The sequence below is a fragment of the Muscardinus avellanarius genome (assembly GCF_963383645.1).
Source record: "Muscardinus avellanarius genome assembly, chromosome: 9".
Classification (NCBI taxonomy): Eukaryota; Metazoa; Chordata; class Mammalia; order Rodentia; family Gliridae; genus Muscardinus; species Muscardinus avellanarius.
The window spans coordinates 97,968,710-97,990,685 of NC_137795.1; the positions used below are offsets into that span (position 1 = coordinate 97,968,710).

General features: G+C 40.7%; 1 protein-coding gene across 2 annotated transcripts in view; it reads left to right on the top strand.

The window, feature by feature from the left end:
* TRIM24 (tripartite motif containing 24) overlaps positions 1 to 21,355 on the top strand; it is a gene marked incomplete at both ends in the record, with an annotated part of 89,583 nt that extends 68,228 nt beyond the window's left edge. For both annotated transcript variants that reach the window (XM_080701919.1, XM_080701920.1), the window contains 10 exons: positions 5,194 to 5,367; positions 5,698 to 5,871; positions 8,092 to 8,227; positions 10,782 to 10,854; positions 12,202 to 12,370; positions 14,509 to 14,837; positions 15,929 to 16,061; positions 17,576 to 17,650; positions 20,295 to 20,444; positions 21,146 to 21,355. In XM_080701919.1, coding sequence (XP_080558045.1) covers positions 5,194 to 5,367; positions 5,698 to 5,871; positions 8,092 to 8,227; positions 10,782 to 10,854; positions 12,202 to 12,370; positions 14,509 to 14,837; positions 15,929 to 16,061; positions 17,576 to 17,650; positions 20,295 to 20,444; positions 21,146 to 21,355 — 1,623 coding nt within the window. The remainder of the gene's footprint in view (positions 1 to 5,193; positions 5,368 to 5,697; positions 5,872 to 8,091; positions 8,228 to 10,781; positions 10,855 to 12,201; positions 12,371 to 14,508; positions 14,838 to 15,928; positions 16,062 to 17,575; positions 17,651 to 20,294; positions 20,445 to 21,145) is intronic.
* Between the last annotated feature and the right edge of the window lie 621 nt (positions 21,356 to 21,976).

Below are 21,976 nucleotides of genomic sequence, written 5' to 3' on the forward strand. Positions count from 1 at the left end.
CTTCAGAGTGATGAGTGCTTTTTAAAGAGTCTGTTCTGTACAGGAATGCAGTGTTTAGAAATTCACATTGTATCTTAAAAACTAGGGCATTATGAAATAGAAAAGAGCAGAGCTGCAGTTCATCAAAATATGAACCTTTTTCATACTTTTCCATGAGCAAATACTCTATCCACCACTCTTATCTTCACTAGGTATGAAGTATTCTGTTAATTTTGAACCCAATTTTTTGAATATAAAAGGTTGAAATATTTTTGTTAGGTAGTTTAAAAAGTTCTGTTCAGTCTAGATGTGGGCATACATAGATTGTAAAGGCTTACTAGAGTTAAAGTCTAATTCGTATAAGTTGTTCTTTTCAGATACTTATTAAAATTGATGTATATATTCTTTCTGATTCAGAAGAGAATTTGAAGTGATTTTGGTAAATGATACATGTTAAATAGAGTGGAGTTTAATCAAAGAGTCAGAGTATACAGACCTAGGCTAAGAATTTTCATTATGTTCAGAACAAAAAGTGGTTGTCCTTTTGACACCCAAAGCAAAAAGGAAATGGGAATAACGTGAGTATTGGCTATTTAATAAAAAGGAAACATGCCAGTTTACTAGGGGAGAAATTTTTATACTAACATTTTTACTATAGTATGATTCTTTTAAGAAAAAAGCAACTTAGAGGCCTTTTTTTTGGTAGCAATCTTAGAAAACATTGAAACGGTTTCTGTAGGACTCAAGCCCTTACAAAACGCCATGGCCTTTGTAACTCCTGCTAGATGCATGCAAGCCGCCTCGGGTGGGACCCGGGACCTCGCACAGGCCCTGCTGCTGAGCTCGTTGAACAGCTCGGCGCTGACTTACTGTCCTTCCTATGAAGGAATAGAGTACTGCGCCAGGAGTTTCTGACTTTGTCATTTGATTAAGAAGGCATGTGAGGCTGGGCATGGCGTTCATGGTATGGCAGCTTGGCGAGACCTTGTTTCTAAAAGGGGTCAAATCTAGGGGAATGGTAGCATGCCCGTTTTAGATTTTATTTTAACCCAAGTTTTTATACAAAGTAAATGTCATGCAATTTAAAAGATCTCTGATGAGTGTTCCATGGGAGGAGAATTGAATTCTTTAAATCCTAGGAATGTACCTGGCAGCATTGAAATTTTATTTAACAAATGGAGAACAGAGTGACATGTTAAAAGTAGACTACAAAGAGTACTACAATTTTTCTGAGGTGAACTGTGGAGAGAGAAAATAATATTTATTGAGTGTCTGTGCTAAGCATTTATATGTATTAATATTTAAGTTTCTGAGAAATGGTATGATTTTCATTTAATAGCTTATTAACCAGAAAAGGGATGAATTTATCATTTCAATTAATTGTCTTTTCACTAAGAAGTAAGGAATGCAGCAGTTATTAGATAGCATTTGAAAAGAGGTGCTCCTATCACCAGTAAGAAAACAGAAGCAAGCCTTCTTTCCTGAGAAATTTGCTTTTGATTTTGTTTTCAGTCTCTGGAATTCAGTGCTACTAATTATGTAAAGTGCAGTCTCTCATACTGTCTAATTTTTCCACTTAGGAATACTTTTCGCCTATTGTCCTTACCGTACCTTGTGGTCTTTTTCTATTTGTTCTCTATGACTTGTAGACCTTTCTCCACTCTCATCTTTTCTTATCTACCCTCTGCAAAATATCCACTCCTACGTCTTTCACTTAGTAGTTTGCTCACTCCTATAAACTTGTGTATTCCAGTGGCTCTCGACATTCGTAGTTTCTATCATGTATGTATTTTGGCAGTCCCTGTCTGTAGCAGGTGTGTCTGTGTTCCTGTCTCCATGATGTGCAGATCCAGCTAGGTATTTGCCCACTCGTGCCGGTGAATTGAAAGGATTGCATCTCACAATCACTAGTTCCCTAGTTCCTCTTCCCCTTAGTCATGTCGTTTGCATGCTTCACGAGTTGGATGGTAACAGAAGTACAATAGTTCAATGGCCCAAGTGGTGCAAACTTGATAAACTGCATTCATCTAGCACTATACAGTATAATCCATTAAGCCCCAAAGGACAGGTCTGCCTGTTACAGAACACAACATTTTGTACATAATTCACAGCAACAGTTTCCTTTGTGATTATGTCTGTCTGGTTAAGCTCTCAGTTATTTCTCTATTTTTTATTATTATTATCAATTATTTTCCTTCTGTATCTTGAAAATTTTATTATTCCATTTGACCAGAAATGCCCTGGGATCATTATTTTAAGATCACAACTTGTTGCTAGTGTTCTTTTAAATTGCTTCCTCCATCACAGGTATATTAGCCTAACCAGCTATTAACAACTTAGGAGAGGGAGAAAAATATTACAAAATATTGCCTTATAGAGCCAGGTCTGACAGTGCATGTTTGTAATCCCAGTATTTGGGAGGCTGAGACAGGAGGATCAAAGTTTCAGAGCCAGCCTCAGCAACTTGGTGAGGCTTTCAACAACTTTACGAGACTCTGTTTCCAACTAAAGAGTAAAATAGGGATGGGGCTCTAACTTGGAGATAAAAGCCTCCTGGGTTGCATCCCGAGTACCACACACACACATACAAAATATCCCCTTAAAGTTATATACCTGTAAACTTTTGGGCGACAGGATCAACATCTAATTCTACTGATTCCCTTTCCCTCTCCTGCTCCCTCTCTCTTGGTTGAAACCAGGGGCCCTCTATTCTGGGTGGACCCCTGGCCCTTTTAAATTTTTGACTTGAACACAGGGTCCCTCCAGGCTGCGGAGGCAGGCCTTGAACCTGTAGCATACCACTCTGGCATCCTGTCATTGCCCATCGTGATGCAAACATCAGTTGGGGAGAGGCTGAGACTGAATGGGAAAACTTTTGTTATCTGCCCTTATTCTCTGTTAAAGGTTATTTTGGGTGCTTTTCTACTTAAAAGAAAAGTTCTAGCTGGGCATGGTGGCACATGCTTGTAATCCCAGCATTTGGGAGGCTGAGACCAGAGGATCGCGGTTCGTGGACAGCCTCAGCTACTTAGTGAGGTCCTTTGCAACTCAGTGAGACCCTTCTTCAAAATAAAGAATAAAAATAGGGCAGGGGGTGTAGCTCGGAGGTCGAATGCCCCTGGGTTCCATCCCCAGACCTGCAAAAAAGAAAGAAAAAAAGAAAAAGAAAGAAAGAAAGAAGGAAGGAGAAAGAAAGAAAGAAAGAAAGAAAGAAAGAAAGAAAAAAGGTTCTTTGAGTAAATATAGAAGTTTTTTTACTCTCGTCACAAGGATTTTCTAACTGCTCCCTTTCTGTGTTTCTATTGGTATAAAATCCTTCAAGTCAGAAAACTTTTATAGAAAAATTACAAAGTGTTGCTGTGGTCTCAGGCTTACGCTTCTGGAAGGTTTTGAAATTCTCTTTTTTCTTTCTATTTATTTACTTATTTATTTATTTATTTATTTTTTGGTGGTACTGGAGTTCCTGGAAGCCCTTCTACCTCCGGGCTACACTCCCAGACCTATTTTATACTTTTTAATTTGGAAACAGGGTCTCTTAAGCCAGCGCAGCTGGCTTCGGACCTGTGCGATCCTCCTGTCTCCGCCTCCCAAGCGCGGGATTACAAGTGTGCGCCGCCACGCCCAGCGATGAAATTCTCTTTTTTTGAATGCTGTTTTTCTAGTCTTCACCTGTAGAGTTTGACTTGGTCCAGAAATTGTATCTAAGTCTATTTCTCACTGGGTTTGTAGTTACTGACTGCTCATGAAATAGGGTCAACCCAGCACCCGCTAATTTATAAGAGGGAAGAAGGAGACAACCCCAGATAGGAGAGTAAATTCAAAAATGGAAGAAAAAGAAGTTGAGGCCTGGCTGTATTTTATAGCTGTATGCCTTTAAAGGGCCAAGGTTTGGGGTGCTGTGCTTTCACCTTAAAGGCTCCTGGTTTATTTGTCCTTTGAATGTGGAAAGTCTCCTCTCTAAGAAGTTTGTCCGGACATACTTAAGATATCTTGAAAAGAAGTATTCACTTTGCAGTAAATTCTCAACTGCAGAATCAGATGGTCCACGAGACTGGCATATAAAGTTACTCTTTCTTAGGTCTGTTGTCTCAGCATCCAGCGAAGGGACAGCATTTACGGTGTTTTTAAGCAGGGTCATGCTAGGCTGGCTAGGGTCTCACCGAGTTGTCATGTCTGGCCTCGAACCAGTGATCCTCCTGTCCTAACTCCCAAGTACTGGGATTACACGAGTGCATCAACATGTCTGGCTAAAAACTTGTAAAGTTTTAAATGTTATCAGTACCAACTTTTTCATCATTAATGATTTGTTGGTTAACAGTTCAGACCTTGGAGCCAAATCCTAGCCCTGTCCCTACTTTCTTGTTACTTATTGGCAAGTTACCTTAATGTATAGTAGAATAAAGATAATGCCCACCTTATAGGGTTGTTAAGAGGAAATGAGTGTGTGTGGCGCACTTAAAGCAATACCTGACATTTAGTAACTGTTAAGTAAAATGCTAACAGTTACTATTCTAGGAAGTTGGAAGAGGGTAGTTCCTTAAAAAAGATAATCAGAAACTTAAAGAGAGACCCTGTTTCCAAAAACATATATATAAAATAGGTCTGGAAGTGAGCCCAGAGGTAGAAGGGTTTCCAGGAACCCCAGTGCCACAAACACACACACACACACACACACACACAAAAAAAAAAAAAAAAAAAAAAAAGAATAAAAAATAGAGTACCAAGAGCCAGGCGTGGTGGGACAAGCCTGTAATCTCAGAACTTGGGAGGCTGAGACAGGAGGATCACAGGTTTGAGGTCAGCCTCAGAAAGTAAGATCAACTTAATGAGATCCTGTTTCAAAATAAAAATAAAATTTGGGATGGGGGTGTAGCCCCTGGGTGGGTTCAATCCCCGTCTTCTCCCCCCCACACACACACACACAAAAAGCTTTTATCTACTTCCCAACATGGCCTAGACCCAATCTAGGTACAATCTACTTGCAAATCCTAGTTGGAAACCCCTGTCCTAAGGTTTTTTCTAATAAAACTCTTTCTTAAAATGGCTTGTACGAATTTGGAAGTCTGCTGACCCCTACCCTCTGTTTGTAATTTTAATACGTGGTTCATCTGTGGCAGGGTTTCTGTCATACTTTAGAGTTTTATGAGATAAGCTTCTCTCTACCTTGTCTTTATGGAGGTAAACGTTACTGAAGTGATTTCTTTTTTTTTCTAGCAACCCCCTCCACGTTTGATAAACTTTCAGAATCACAGCCCTAAAACCAATGGACCCGTTCTTCCTCCTCATCCTCAACAGCTGAGATACCCAGCCAACCAGAATATCCCACGACAAGCGATGAAGCCCAACCCCCTGCAGATGGCATTCCTGGCCCAGCAAGCCATAAAGCAGGTACCGCAGCCCCTCTCCTCGGGTGCACATTCCCGCGGCAGCTGGGACGAGCAAAAGCAGCCTCGGTTTGTTTCCCCTGATGCATTTAAATTATGAAAGGCGTTGAAGACAGATGCATGGAGGTACTGTTACCTTCCAGTTAAAAAAAAAAATAGTAATAATTTTTTTGGACAAGATTATTGAAAATTATGTGCCTTTTCATCTTCATTTTACTCCAGTTAGCATTGAAGTCACACAGAATGTCTTTTTTCATCTTCTCTGCCAGGGCGATTAGGTAGGTGCTGGGTCTGAGCCTGTTGACCGATGCCTTCTCTTTCCCTGCTCCTGCAGTGGCAGATCAGCAGTGGACAGGCTGTCGCGCCAACTGCCAGCAGCACGTCCTCCACTCCCTCCAGCCCCACCATCACCAGTGCGGCCGGGTACGACGGGAAGGCTTTCAGCTCGCCCATGATCGATTTGAATTCATCAGTGGCAGGTTCTTACAATCTTCCTTCTCTTCCTGATGTAAGTGTACACGGAATTTATGCTTACAACTTCTTTTGGAAATTGTCAGTAAAATTGGATCTAGTCCAAGGCATAAGTTTATCAGGTTAGAGGTTTATAAGTGTTTTTTTGTGGGTCTGGGATGGAACCAGAGGCATTTGACCTCCAAGCTCCACCCCCTGCCCAATTTATTTTTTTATTTTTTATTTTGAAACAGGGTCTCAGTGAGTTGCGGAGGGCCTCACTAAATAGCTGAGGCTGTCCATAAACCGCGATCCTCCAGTCTCAGCCTCCCAAATGCTGGGATTACAAGCGTGTGTCACCACGCCCGGCTTTATAAATTATTTTGATAGCCAGGCAGGGTGGCACACGCTTGTAATCCCAGCATTTGGGAGGCTGAGACAGGAGGATCATGTTCGTGGACAGCCTCAGCTATTTAGTGAGGCCCTCCGCAACTTGGACCCTGTTTCAAAATAAAGAATAAAACTAGGGCTGGTTGTGTGGCCCAGAGGTAGAATGTCCCTGTGGTCCAGCCCCAGTACCACACACAAAAAAGTTATTTTGATATATTAGATAGAACAGCAGTAAATACATACATTATAAACACCTGGACATACAACAGAGCATCTTCCATAGTAGTAGAGTGAAAGATGTTTGTAAATGACTGATTGTGAAATCAAAGCTGAGAAGGGAGGGAAATAAAGACAAAATAAGCCGGGCGGGGTGGCGCGCGCTTGGAATCCCAGCATTTGGGAGGCTGAGACCAGAAGGTCGCGGTTCACGGACAGCCTCAGCTACTTAGTGAGGCCCTCTGCAACTCACTAAGACCCTGTTTCCAAATAAAGAATTTTAAAAATGGGGTTGGAATGTAGCTCAGTGTTAGAATGCCCCCTGGGTCCCGTCCTCAGCACCACAAAAAAATTAAAAAAATAAAATAAATACAAGAGAAGGTAGCTGGGAAGTTGAATGGCTCTTGTGCAGTATATTAGGAACAGGTGATGGAGGGATGCTAAGTAAGACAGAAGAGACAAAGACAAATCCAGTAATAGACATCAGAACGTGTTCTGTCAGATCATACTGCCAGTCGGATGTACACTAAGATAATATATTCATTCTCCAAGCTCTTAACATGGTCAGTATGCCTCATATATGGTGGGGTGGTGCTGGGGATTGAACCCAGGGGAGTTCTGTCTTTAAGCTAGACCAATTTTTTTTTTTTTTAGGGTCCTGGGGATTGAACCCAGGGGAGTTCTACCTCTGGGCTACACCCTGATCCCTATTTTATTTTATTTTATTTATTTTTTAGCAGTACTGGGGATGGAACCCAGGGGCATTCTGCCTCCTAGCTACACCCTCCAGCTCTATTTTCTATTCTTTATTTTGAAACTCACTGAGTTGTAAAGGACCTCACTAAGTAGCTGAGGTTGTCCACTAACCGTAATCCTCCTGTCTCAGCCTCCTGAATGCTGGGATTACAAGCGTGTGCCACCACACCCGGCTCTTATTTTTTATTTTGAAGTAGGTTCTCCCTAAGTTGCTGAGGCTGGCTGGATATCTGCCATCCTCCTGCCTCAGCCTCTCAAATACTTGGATTATAGGTGTGTGCCTCTATGCCTGGCTGGCCCTATTTTAAAATAAAAAGCATTGGGGGTGTAGCTCAGTGGTAGAATTCCCCTGGGTTCAGTCCCCAGTATAGGAGTTGGAGACAGGATAAACATCATCTTATTTAACCATCGTTAAATTTAAGTTAATTTTTTAAAAATTTTAAATTTTTTGTTTAAATTTTTTAAGAGTATGGAAGCCGGGCGTGGTGGTGCACGCTTGTAATCCCAGCATTTGGGAGGCTGCGACAGGAGGATCGTGCAGGTTCATAGCCAGCCTCAGCTACTTAGTGAGACCCTATTTCAAAAAAATAAAGAATAAAAAATAGGGCTGGGGGTGTTGCTAGGAGGTAGAATGTCCCTGGGTTACATCCCCAATACCCCCCCCAATTTTTTTTAAGAGTATGAATGATACTTGGTACTTTTTCTTGCTGATAACTGACTTCTATAATAGTATGTCCTCAGTATATTAACCAAAGTGGAATATTACTAATAAGAGTGAAACCTTTTTTTCAGTATTGTTTATGGGGTAAATCTGTCAGAACTTCTCCAGTTTTATATCTGTATGACTTACTATTTATAGTGGTTGTTTTTGACTTACAAGAACAGTTTGTCCTGAAGTAGTTTCTTTTTTCCTAAGATTGATTGTTCAAGTACTATTATGCTGGACAATATTGTAAGGAAAGATGCTAGCACAGATCATGGCCAGCCGAGACCACCCTCAAACAGAACGGTGCAGTCACCAAACTCATCAGTGCCGTCTCCAGGCCTGGCAGGTACATTGTCTACTTTTGGTTTTATATACATTTTTATAGTTTTTACTCTAATGGTTGAAAATGCCTCTCCCCTCACCCTGTTTCTGTTGGATGATTAAGGTGTACCTGAGATTCTTGTACTGTGTGAAATAAGTATACATACAAAGAAAAACTTCCTTCTCAATACATTTTTTTTTTTTTTTTGGTGGCACTTGGGATGGAACCCAGGGGCATTTTTCCTCTGAGCCACACCCCTGACCTTATTTTATATTTATTTGGAAATGGTCTTGTAGGTTGATGAGAATCTCACTATTTGCTGAAACAGTCCTCGAACCTGCAATTCTCTCTCAGCCTCTCAAGTACTGGGATCACAGGTGTGCAACACCTTACCCAGCTTTTCTTCTCAAGTGCAATAGAATTTATATGTATTACAGAACTCCTAGGAGAAAATTAGCCTTAAACTTCTACTAATAAATTAAGTTGCCTGTGGTATGGTCTCTTAGGATGCAATTTTCTTAGAGTAAAAATGTATTATTACTAATACACGGAGATACCAGTCTTTTGGTAGTTTATGATTAATTGTATTGAAGAATTTTTAATATGCTCATTTCCTCTGAAGAAAAATACTTTAATATAATTCCTGGAGCCCTTGGCATAATATGTGTCTGGAGCTGAAGTGAGGGAAGAAGAGAGCTTGTGTGGTCTTCACCAGCCACATGAGCACAACATCAGGCAGTCACAGAATTTAATGGAGACACCTACTGTAAGCATAATCCTGTAAGAAAACGGGGGCAGATAACTGTTTATGACATTACAACTTTGTACAAATGAATGAAGAAGGCACTTGATATTGCCAAAGGACGTAAAAAGCTGGCCGTGGGGCGCACACTTGTAATCCTAGTACTTGAGAGGCTGAGACAGGAGGATTGCAGGTTCAAGGACAACCTCAGCAACCTAGGAAGAGTCTTTTTCAATACAAAAAATAAAATAGGGCTGGGGTGTAGCTCATAGGTAGAATGCCCCAAGATCAATTTCTAGTAACTAACACACACACACATCCACACGCACACACACACACACAGTAGATAATTCCCTAAAGAGGAAATACATCTAACAAAACACTAAACAAAAAAGTTTATCAGCCATATGAAAAAAACAAGATAAAACTTGTAAATTATTTCATTAGCCAAGATTTTTAAATAATGATTAATCTTCATTGATGAGAGAGGTACTCTTCTCTCATACATAGCTTGTGGGAGTGTAATTTGGCAAAATATTTCTGGAAGCCATTTTAGCAATATTCCTAAAGCTAACATTTATTTCCTCTGAGTGCCAGGTTCTGGAGAAAGTACTTAATCATCTACCATCGCAGACAGAGAGCATAGATTCTGAATCACCATTTTTATGGCAGGACTTCAGAACCTTTTGTTTATTGCCCCAAGTCAGAACCTCTCAGTCAGATGTGCATTGTCTTCAGTTCATTGGTCTTTTTTGGTTTCTTTTGATGGTGCTGTTTTGTTCTTTTTATATAATTCCTACCATATTTTATTGTTTTCTGTAGCTTACCATGGTACTGGGGTCCTCACCAAGATCCTACCTTGCTTACGCCAACACAGGAAGGACTTGAAGATTTTTTTTCCCAATACTGGGGATTAAGCCCAGGGTTTTGTGAATGCTAAGAAAGTGCTCCACCTCTGGGCTATACACCTGAAGTTTCTAATGTTCTTTAAGCTTTCTTGCTTATTTATTTTATTCATTTATTTACTTTGGTACTGGGGTTTAAAGTCAGAAACAATACCTTCAGCTCTTTTTTATTTTTTTAATTTTGAGACAGGGTCTTGCTAAATTGTTCATTCTGAACCTGTGATTCTGTTATCTCAGCCTCCCAAGGATTCAGATTATGGCTTGTACCACCACACTTTCTGTGTCTTACTTTTTTTTTTTTTTTTTTTTTGGTGGTACTGGGGTTCCTGGAAGCCCTTCTATCTCCGAGCTACACTCCCAGACCTATTTTTACATTTTTATTTGGAAACAGGGTCTCCTAAGCCAGCACGCGCGGCTGGCTTCGAAACTCCTGTCTCCGCCTCCCAAGCACGGGGATTACAAGTGTGTGCCACCACGCCCGGCCTGTGTCTTACATTTTGAGACAGAGTTTTGCTAAGTTGCCAGGGCTGCTCTGGAACTTGGGATCTTTCTGCCGCAGCTTCTTGAGTGTTGAGATTTCTGGAGCGTATTGTTCCATTGACCTTGAGTATATTTTTTGTTGCCATGCATGCTACTGGCAATTTATAACAAGTATAGGCCAGGTATACTTCAAAATACCCAGTCATGCACAAACACTCCCCCACAGCAAGGCATTCTTTAATCCCAAGTGAGGAGTGTCACAGTTGGAACCCCTGCTAGTCTACCACGACATAACAGCTGTGCTTGGTCAGAGGCAACTACATACTGTTTCGTAGAAGTTTATTGTGTGTTCCCAGTTTCATCGCAGTGCTAAGTGAGCACCTTTAGTAGTGCATTAACACATGACTGTTGATTTATTTACAATTGTGTATGGTTTCCCCTCCTCCCTCAGGACCAGTTACTATGACTAGCGTCCACCCCCCAATACGTTCACCTAGTGCCTCCAGCGTTGGAAGCCGAGGAAGGTAAATGACCTTGACTACGATTTCTAGTACAATTATTCCTCAGAACCCATTACCTCAGTAGCTGGCTTCAGAACCCTCTTCAGTATACTAAAATCTGCACGTGTTAAGTCGCTTATATAAAATGTTGTAATATATGTACTACACCTATCCTCCCATGTATTTTAAATCTTCTCTAGATTACTGATAATCCCTAATAAGATGTAAATGCTGTTGCCTAATGTAAATTGCTATCGCCTTGTGTTTGTTTAGGGAATAACACGCAGGAAGTCTGTACATGTTTGGCATAGATGCAGGGTTTTTTCCCTAAATATTTTCCATGCACAGTTGGTTGAATCCACAGATGTGGAACCCACAGACACAGAGAGTAACTGTATCTAAACTCCCCTGTCAGATTTCTCTTACCAGTGCTCAACATGTTGCAATACTCAATAAACTGCGAAAATCTTCCTTTATCTTCAGGTTTCTAATTGAACTTTTGGTCATTATATTTTAATCTTAATAAATTAGTAAAATGGTTAGGTAGAAATATGTCTTTAAATATATAAAAATCTTTGTAATGGAAAAGTGCTTATAATAAAGTGATATTAGCATAATAACAAAGACAAAATAAATATGTGTAAAACAGCACTATGTAGAAACACATTTATGAAAGAAACAATAACATAACACTGATTCCTGTTTTCTCTGACTTTTAGTGATCAAATATTCTACTTTAAAAGAAATGACCAGTTACTCAGGTTCTATTTTTAGTTTCTGCTCTTTTCCTCATTAAGCCTGGAAATTGCTCCTAGATAGTGGACCTAGTTCTTACTTCCTTAAAGACACATTCTCTGATGGGAAAACTTTGCTTGTAATTTCATAAGAACATAGTGATTATAGTTGTTCCAGTACTTTCTTTAAATAGCAAAATACCAATAAATGACCTAATCTGCTTCACACTCTGACAACAAATTGTTAACGAGTGCCTAAGCATTCTCATTGTCAAGACCATAGAGGTAATAGGAACGCCTACGAAGATGCTACTTGTACAGTGTGAAGTCAAGTTGCCCCAGTTGAAGTCAGTTTTATTTTAATTCATGTTTTAGTCACCCTTCCAAATATACGATAAATTTATTTTGATAGGTAATATGTAAAACATTTTTATTTTAAATGAAGCTTGTGCATGTAACAATTATATTTGTTTTGCATTTTTTATTGTTGACATAACATAGTTATTATTGTGAAGATATGCTGTCATTTCATCATTCTGAGTGCTCTTAGTATACTTTGCTGTGAGATTTTAGTGTAGCATTTTTAAGTTATCTTTTGTTTATCTCTTTCTCTTATTCTTCCTTTTTCCACATATAGCTCTGGCTCTTCCAGCAAACCAGCAGGAGCGGATTCTACACACAAAGTCCCAGTGGTCATGTTAGAGCCAATTCGAATAAAACAAGAAAATAGTGGACCACCCGAAAATTATGATTTTCCTGTTGTTATAGTGAAACAAGAATCAGATGAAGAAACTAGGCCTCAAAATGTAATTATATAAGTGCTTGCAATAAAGCCATGCGTGGTGGCACACGCTTGTAATCCCAGCATTCAGGAGGATGATACTGGAGGGTCGCGGTTCACAGACAACCTCTGCAACTCAGTGAGACCCTGTTTCAAAATAAAAATACAAAATAGAGCAGGGGGTGTAGATCAGAGGTCAGATGCCCCTGGGTTCCATCTCCAGACCCCCCCCCCCAAAAAAAAGCACTTGCAATAGTATTCCTACTTAGGGAGTACCAAAAGGGTTTCCCCAGTACAACAGCTCTTGCAGAACAATCTATAGCAGAGGGACAGAAGGCCACACGGAGCTGGAAAGGGGAGAAAGCTGTTCAGAGATGATCGAGAAGCATCTAATAACCCTGTGGACACTGGCATAATGATGGAAACCCTGAAAAACAAGATTAATAAATGAACAACTCTTAGTAAAAACAGTATGTTGAACAAGAAAGGAAATGTAGTCATAGTACATTTTGTGATTCTACAGTAAACAATAAACACCCAAATGTAGATGTAACAAAAACCTATGATATAATCAGGGTATAACCTGAATATGCATGTAACCAAATATTGTGAATTTTATAATTCTTGACAATGCTGACAGATAATAATCAGTTGGAGTAGATGCCACACACAGTCACACTGACTCCTACCAACTTAAAAAATCAGTGTTTTTTTGTTTTTGTTTTGTGGTACTGGGGCTGGCACCCAGAGGCTTTCCACCTCCAGGCAATGCTCCCAGACCTATTTTATACTTTATTTGGAAACAGGGTCTCACTAAGTTGCTGAGAGCCTCACTAAGTAGCTGAGGCTGGCTTCGAACCCGTGCGATCCTCCTGTCTCAGCCTCCCAAGCTCTGGGATTAGAAGCGTGCGCCACCACGCCCGGCTAAAACTCAGTGTTTAGTATAAACTGTGTTAAGAGGACGGGACAGGATGGTGGCGGTGGTAGGAGTGTGTAAGGTGAAGGAGGAGGTGGAGAGTCAGATTGCAAAAACTTACTTTTAGATACTTCATGAAGAAAAATTTAGCAGGGTGTGGTGACCAAGTCCTGTTTGAGTCCAGGCTCAGCAACTTAATGAAACCCTGTCTCAAAAAGGCTGGTGGATAGATAGCTTAGTGGTAGAGCGCCTGGTTCAATCCCCAGCACCACAGATAGGATAAAATAGATTGGGCTTGACTTTAGTGCAGGGGTAGAGTGCCCTGTGCTGGCTTCAACCCCCAGCACTACAGGGGGAAAACATGAAAGTCCAGAATACTCCAGTATAAGCATTTCATTTAGAAATGTGGTAAGCTTGGCCCAGTGGCGGCACCTATAATCCCAGCTTCGTGGGAGGCTGATACAGGAGGATTATGAGGTCAGGGCCAGCCTGGGCAACATAGTAAGACACAACTCTAAAAGCAGCAAATAAATAATAGATGTAAACAGCAGAAATAAAAGCTGAATGTGAAAATTGTAACATTCAAGAAACGATTGCTTTTAACGATATCTGTATTACTTTGAAATTGAAGAAAGTGTCTAAAGGAGAGAACATTGATTAAAAATTTTCACTGTTGCCAGGCGTGGTGGCGCACACTTGTAATCCCCGCGCTTGGGAGGCGGAGACAGGAGGATCGCGCAGGTTCGAAGTCAGCCGCACTGGCTTAAGAGACCCTGTTTCCAAATAAAAATATAAAATAGGTCTGGGAGTGTAGCCGTCACCTGTTTTGATATATTTCAGTAGAGGTCTGTGTCTTCTGTAGTATTAGACACACTAATATAATTAGTGGCAAACAAAATGAACCTGTTCTCAACACATACTCACAGGCTCCTCTAAAGTAACCAGGTAACTTTAAGGAGAGAGGATTCATAGTCTAAAATTGCAACAGTGCTAATAAAAAAAAAAGACAGTTTGGGGTGCGCTGGGGCTTAAGCCCATTTGCACTCCTCTACCAACCCCCATCCCTAGGCCTTTTTATTTTTATATTTTATGACAGAGTCACCCTAAATTGTAGAGGCTGGCCTCAAACTTGCAATCCTCCTGCCTCAGCTTTCTGAGTCACTTAGATTATAAGCCCACACCCTTGCAGAGCAAAAAATACCAGTATATATACACATATACACACACACTATTCTTTTTTATTGCAGACCAGCTATCCAAGAAGCATACTCACCTCTCTGCTCTTGAATAGCACTCAAAGCTCTGCTTCTGAGGAGGCTGTGCCTAGATCCGATGCCCCGGACAGCACAGGCGATCAACCTGGACTTCACCAGGACAGTTCCTCCAATGGAAAGTCTGAGTGGCTGGATGCCTCCCAGAAGTCCCCTCTTCATGGTGGAGAGACAAGAAAGGAAGAGGACCCCAATGAGGACTGGTGTGCAGTTTGTCAAAATGGAGGGGAACTCCTATGTTGTGAGAAGTGTCCCAAAGTATTCCATCTCTCTTGCCATGTGCCCACGTTGACAAATTTTCCAAGGTAAGATAGTGACTCCATTCCCACATTCCTTCACTATAAATCACAGCAGGACTAGGTGTGGCTCAGTGGTAGAGTGCTTGGCTAGCATGCTCAAGGCCCTGGATTGATCCCCAGTACTGCAAAAGAACAAATAGTCATACTAAGAACAACAAGCTTTTGATCCTAACATAAAACCTGTATAAAAACTTAAAAGAAATTTCACCTGTTCCAAATGCATACTCCAAAATTTCTAAAGGTAATCTAGGATTTCCATACCAGTTTCCTATTCTTGTGCTTCTCTCTCAAAAAAATAAATAAATAAATAAAATAAAATCTCCTTTGTTATGATAATTTTTTAAGGCAAACAAAACAATAAGCTGGGTGCGGTGGTGTACGCCTGTAAACCCAGTACTTGGGATACTGCAACAAGAGGAGCTCTAACCTTGTTTCATCAAGTTAGGCTTTCAGCAAATGAGCAAAACTTTGTTTCCAAATAAAAAATAAAATAAGGCTTGGGATGTAGCTCAGAGGTACAATCTCTAGTACCAAAATTTAAAAATAAAGATTAAATTTAGTTTCAAATTTCACATTTCAAGAATAACACAAATTTAGTTTCAAATCCTGTGGGGGGAAATGCTAATTATGCCTCATAGCAGCCCTAGATTAATGTGTGTGGGTTTTTACTTAAGGTGTCCCTTTCATGTATGCAGTCTGTGCTTCGTTAACTAGACTTTATTATTTACCACTTAGATCCTTGCAGTACACTTCTGCTGTATCCCCTCTCTACATTGTGCTCTGTACCTAGTAGGAATATAATAATTAATGCGTGATAAGTCATGCCAAAAGCTGGGCTTGGTAGAGCATGTCTGTAATCCTAGGACCTGGGAGGCTGAGACTGGAGGATCTCAGATTCATGGCCAGCCTTAACAACTTAGTGAGACCTTGTTGCAGAATTTTAAAAAAGAGTGTTAAGGGTGTAGCTAAGAGGTAGAATGTCCTTGGGTTCAAGCCCCAGTACCACAAAAAGAAAATGACTGCTGCCTGATGTTTGTGTAGATAGGATGTGGGAAGGGAAGGTCGCGGAGACTCACCCGCTGCCATTATCCCTGCAGTGGGGAGTGGATCTGTACTTTCTGCCGAGACTTGTCTAAACCAGAAGTTGAATATGATTGCGACACTCCCAGTCACAACTCAGAGAAAAGGAAAAGTGAAGGCCTTGTTAAGTTAACACCAATAGATAAAAGGGTAAGTCTTTGAGCATTTCTACCTTAGAGTGCTAGGTAAATTTCCAACTAACTGCATTAAATTTTATACAGATGTCTTTTTCTTGTAGGAGTATTCTTTTTTTAATTTACAAAGGAATAGAGAGTGTAAATAATTAAAGGCAGGCTAATTTTTTTAATTTAAAAAGTACTATATCATTCAGTCATGGTGGCTCACACTTGAAATCCCAGTACTTGGGCAGCTGGGACAGGAGGATCACAGGTTTGAGGACAGCCTCAGCAATGTAGCAGGACTCTGAGCAGCCTAGCAAGATCCTGTTTCAAAACAACAAAGAAAGGGCTGGGAGTGCAGCTCAGAGGTGGAATGCCCCTGGGTTCAATCCCCAGTCACACACACACACACACACACACACACACACACACACACACACACGAACTACATATTTATTGGACGCTTAAAATACAGTACCTGAACAGGATGGAATATATATCCTTTTATTGATGCCCTGTGGTCACACATCTCGGTGCAGGTCAGGGTGCTAGAGGCACACATGCGCACAGCATCCTTGGGCCCTCCCCCAGTTCCTGTTCAACCCCTCTCCCTCCCCTGCTTCCCCTGCTCAGCACAGTGATTGGCTGTGCTAAGTTTGTGCGTGTGCGTCACCTCCATGGAGGTGTTTCCCTCCTTCCCTCCACTAAGGCTTCTCCTCTGTCTGGTCCCTCCTGTGTCCCAGTTTCTCCCTAGCTTCCACATAAAGAGGAGAACATCCATCCTTTCGCTTTTTTTTGACTTGGCTAATCTCGCTCAGCATAATCTTTATGGACCCTGGGTTTTTATTTTTTTTTCTTTTGTCACAGATAAATTTCTTCTGCAGATTTTGATGAAAACTGGCACCAATTAGATGGTCTTTATTCATCCTCCTAGAGACTATTCTTTTTTTCCAAGTGGTGCTAGGTTTATTTATCAAAGCCAGCTTTTATATTTAGCTGTAATTAATATTTAAAGCTACTAGGTTAACACTTAATTGCTACAGAACTTCCATTGCTAAATTGTGAAGTAGAAAACAGTATGAAAATGGACAGATAGAGACAGACTCTTTGCCGGTTCTGCACAGCACTGACTAGGATAAACCCACAGGGAAGGGGCACAGCGAGTGATGGGGAGAGTCTGCAGGCTGAGGGCGGCCCAGGGAGTGGACACACAGGAAAGGCTCGACCTCTGGACCTCCTAGGAGACATGTGGTCTTCCTTCATTAACTTACTCCCTAGTACACAAAGTAGAATGATACGCAGAAATTCCGTGTAAGGGATTTCAGTGAAACTGCTTTTGTTCACTTAATTTCAGGGACTTCCTCAAATATCACATACATATTAAATTGTCAAGCACTAGAATTAATGATTCAGAAGGAAAGTAAAACTCGAAGTTTTAATATTCTTCCACATATTCATCTAGTTTTATTAGTCCGATATTTTGAGACCTGTGAATTTTTTTAATGAAAATAAGCTGGGACTTTGCTGTTTTCTTATTTTGCTTAGAAATGTGAACGCCTCCTTTTATTTCTTTACTGCCATGAAATGAGCCTGGCTTTTCAAGATCCCGTTCCTCTAACTGTAAGTATCGGTGTCATCTACATGTCTACAGAGTGGGATGATTTTCTTTGAAATTTTATCTATGAGAATCTAGTATCTTTACCATTTTGCAATACATTCTTATATCTAAGCCAAATCTTAAAGCTTAGAGCCAGGCACTGTGGTGCCTGCTTGTAATTCCAGTACTTGGAAGGCTGAGACAGGAGGATCCTAGGTTTGTTCGCAGCCTCAGCAGCAGAGCGAGCCCCTCCACAGCGTAGGGCTGGGGCTGTAGCTCAGAGGTAAAATGTCCCTGAGCTCAACCCTTAGCAACACGCAACACACAACACACACACACACACACACACACACACACACACACATCTTAAAGCTATAAATACATACAGAATGCTTTAATCCTAAATATGTATATTTTAACATTAACTAGTGGGCTAAGATCTCATTTCATCTAGTTTATCAACTACTTTCAAGTGATTTTTTTGTGTGTAGACATATGTCCTAAACTCTTGGGGAAAACCTTCCCATTTTAAAGCCCCCACAAATTCTCTGTATTTATTTCGATGTACAGGCCTAGGAATTAACAAGTGGACTTCAGCCAGCACAGAAAGGCTGGGGAAGGATGTTAGTTGTTGGCTTCAGACAGATTCACATGAAAGTCTGACGTGACTTTGATGTGTGATTTTAGACTACTAGAAGGGTCTACTGCACAAATGTCTTTTATCCTGTGATGTCTGAAATTCCTTTAAAAATGTAATAAATTTATTGTTTGACAAATTTTAAAAGTTAATGCATTACTTGAAAAAGAAAATTAGTTCAGTGAATACATTCAGCTGACAACAATCAACTTCTTAAAAACAAGTCTTTTGTTTTCTTTTCTTTTTTTTTTTTTTTTTTTTTTTTTTTTTGGCTGGTCTGGGATGGAACCCAGGGGCATTCTACCTCGAAACTACACCCCTGCCCTATTTTTTATTCTTTATTTTTATTTTGAACCAGGGTCTCACTGAGTTGCAGAGGGCCTCACTACGTAGCTGAGGCTGCGAATGCTGGGATTACAAGCATGCGCCACCACGCCCAACTAAAACAAGCCTTAACTTGAGATAGAAAAAGGAAATAGAAAAAAGAAAAAGGAAATGAATACTTTCAGGGAAAAGGAAAGATGCAAAGTAAAGAAGTCAAGTAAGCATGACTTGCCATGCCAGTACAGACTGAAACATTTAACCCTACACCAGTGCTTTTTAAAATGTCTTGGTGTTAGCTACATTTTTTTTTGCACATTGTTAATATAGCAACAATAAAGCAGCCCCTTTTTTTGATACGTATCATCACATATATACCATGTCAGTCCTGTGAGTCTGCCAGGATTATTCCTATTTGGAATATGAAGAAAATAATTAATTAAATTTACATAACTTGCCCAGCAATGTGCTGTTGAGCAGCAGAGCTGGGGGTTAGCCCTTCCTTACCACTAGCTATATTGCATACAACAAAAATATGTCAGATCCTACTAGAAGTAATAATCTTTTTCCTAGCATTTTTTTTAAACAATGAAGAGAGACAATAAGGAATATGTGAAGATAGTTTTTTCATTAAAAATGAGATGGCTAAGCTGAGCGTGGTGGCGCACACTTATAATCCCTGCGCTTGGAAGGCTGAGACAGGAGGATAGCATGGGTTTGAAGTCAGCCTCAGCTACTTAGTGAGGCTCTCAGCAACTTAGTGAGACCCTGTTTCCAAATAAAAAGTAAAAAAGGTCTGGGAGTATAGCCCGGAGGTAGAAAACCTCTGGGTTCCACCCCAGTACCACCAAAAAAAAAAAAAAAAAATGAGATGGCTACAGTGATGCATGCCTGTAATCTCAGTACTTGAGCGGCTGAAAAAAATCACAGATTTGAGGACAGTGTCAGTAATTTAGCAATACCCTATTACAAAGTAAAAAGGGTAGGGGGGTATAGCTCAGAGGGAGAATACCCATGGGTTTAATCCCCAATAACCTAAAAAATTTTATTTTGAAACATTTATTATTTATTATTTATTTTGAAAATTACCAATGTGTGGAAGGCAGCTGACACTTAGAAATATTGTTGAATACTGTGTGTGTGTGTGTGTCTGGGGATGGAACCCAGGGGCACTTGACCTCCGAGCTACATCCTCTGCCCTCTTTTTTTATTCTTTTTTTAAATTTTTATTTGTGTGTGTGTGTGTGTGCGCGCGCGCGCGCCTGAGGATGGAACCCAGAGGTGTTTGACCTCTGAGCCACACCCCCTGCCCTATTTTTTATTCGTTATTTTGAAACCGGGTCTCACTGTGTTGTGGAGGGCCTCACTAAGGAGCTGAAGCTGTCCGTGACCCGGGATCCTCCAGTCTCAGCCTCCCAAATGCTGGGATTACAAGCATGCGCCACCACACCCAGCTTTTTATTCTGTATTTTGAAACAGGGTCTCACTAAGTTGCTGAGGCTGTTCGCGAACTGTGATCCTCTGGTTTCAGCCTCCCAAATGCTGGGATTACAAGCGTGTGCCACCATGCCCGGCTGAATAGCCTTTATTACCACGAACAAAATAGTATAGAGAAAAAGTGGTGAGATTAGTCCAAGTTTTATATGGGTTCTTAGAGAACTGACTTAGAACCAGGTAATTACTGTATCACATTTTATTTATTTTAAAAGGTGCCTGATTATTACAAAATAATTAAAAACCCAATGGACTTGTCAACCATCAAGAAAAGGCTACAAGAAGATTGGCCTGTGTACACAAAGCCTGAAGATTTTGTAGCTGATTTCAGATTGATCTTTCAGAACTGTGCTGAGTTCAACGAGGTGAGGTGCCCAGAGGCGAGAGTGGTGTGGGGAGGGCTGAGCCCTCCCTGTGGACCTGGGCCAGAGCAGCCTGCAGCATGCCGCAGCGGGTGTGAACCAGGCCCCTGGAACACCTGTTCACATTTAGCACAGATGAAAATTAGAGCAATAATTTGAAGGCGGATTTAGAAAATATTCAGGGTCCAATCCAGAGTATTGTTTGATTCCCACCTGTGTTTTTTGATATGGCACTTCCAAACTCCGCTGGTCTTTTTAATGTTTATCTGGAAATATTAAGGATGTGTTCAGAGAGTTCTCACTTAGGATGTTTTCATCCTCAGCTCATCTTAACACCCATCAGACACTCTGGCTCTGGGTACTTTGTCCCACGTGGTGCTCGTTCTAGAGTCTCACATTTTTATAACAAAATTGTTCTAGAAGTACTTGTTTCATGGTCCTGAGGTGATCGCCTCTCATAGCTCTGTCTGTAGTAATCCAGTCCTGCTTCCTTTTCGAACAATCCAAATGAGTCGAAGTCTTCCTCAGTGCTTAGCAAGCCTTCTCTAGACTGTCTAGCCCAGACTTTTATATTAATGACTCTGCGTAAGCACTGTCCAGATAGTTTTGATATTCACAATCTCAGAGAGTCAAAGTGAACCAAAATGTGCTGCTAAAATGTTAAGTCTTTACTTTCAATTTGTATTTTTATTTCTCTCCAACAGCCTGATTCAGAAGTAGCCAATGCTGGTATAAAACTTGAAAACTATTTTGAAGAACTTCTAAAGAACCTTTATCCAGAAAAAAGGTTTCCTAAACTAGAATTCAGGGATGAATCAGAAGATAATAAATTTAGCGATGATTCAGACGATGACTTTGTTCAGCCCCGCAAGAAACGCCTCAAGAGCGGTGAGGAGCGGCAGCTGCTCAAATAGGCCGGCTGGTGGGCCTGGCGCTCGTTCTGACTTTCCGTTTTCAAAAACACTTGTAACTTACCATCAATACAAAGAAGAGATTGTGAACTCTCGGATCTGTTCTTGATGTTTACTAGAATTTGATTTCTTTAATAACCCATTTCTTTTAACTTCCTATGAAGAAGAGTGAAAAAGAGGAAGGAAGGAAAAGGAAGAGAGAAAATGAAAGGAAGCAGGGGAGGAAGAAAAGATGGCAGAAGAAAAGGAAGGAGGCAGTTTCACAGTGAAATCAGCAAATGTTCCTCCCACTTCCTGGGTTCAAAACCACAATTTGGAGTGATAGATAGCTACTCTAAAAAGGAAATAGACCTTGTACGAACTCTAAGTTAAAATTTTAATGTGGTTTGAATGTGTGTGTGAATCCATTTTAGAAATTAATGCCACTTCCCGTTACGTCTCATCTCGTCCAACAGTAGAAGGTGGTTTACTGAACTTAACGCAGTCCACCCCAAACTTGAATGGCAGGAGCCCCTGTCAGGAGCCCACTGTGCAACAGAAGTAGATTAGATGATGTTACAGAGGCACCCAGGGCTCATTGTAAGGTGGTGACTATTAAAGAAAAACCAGGAAAACAAATGTTTG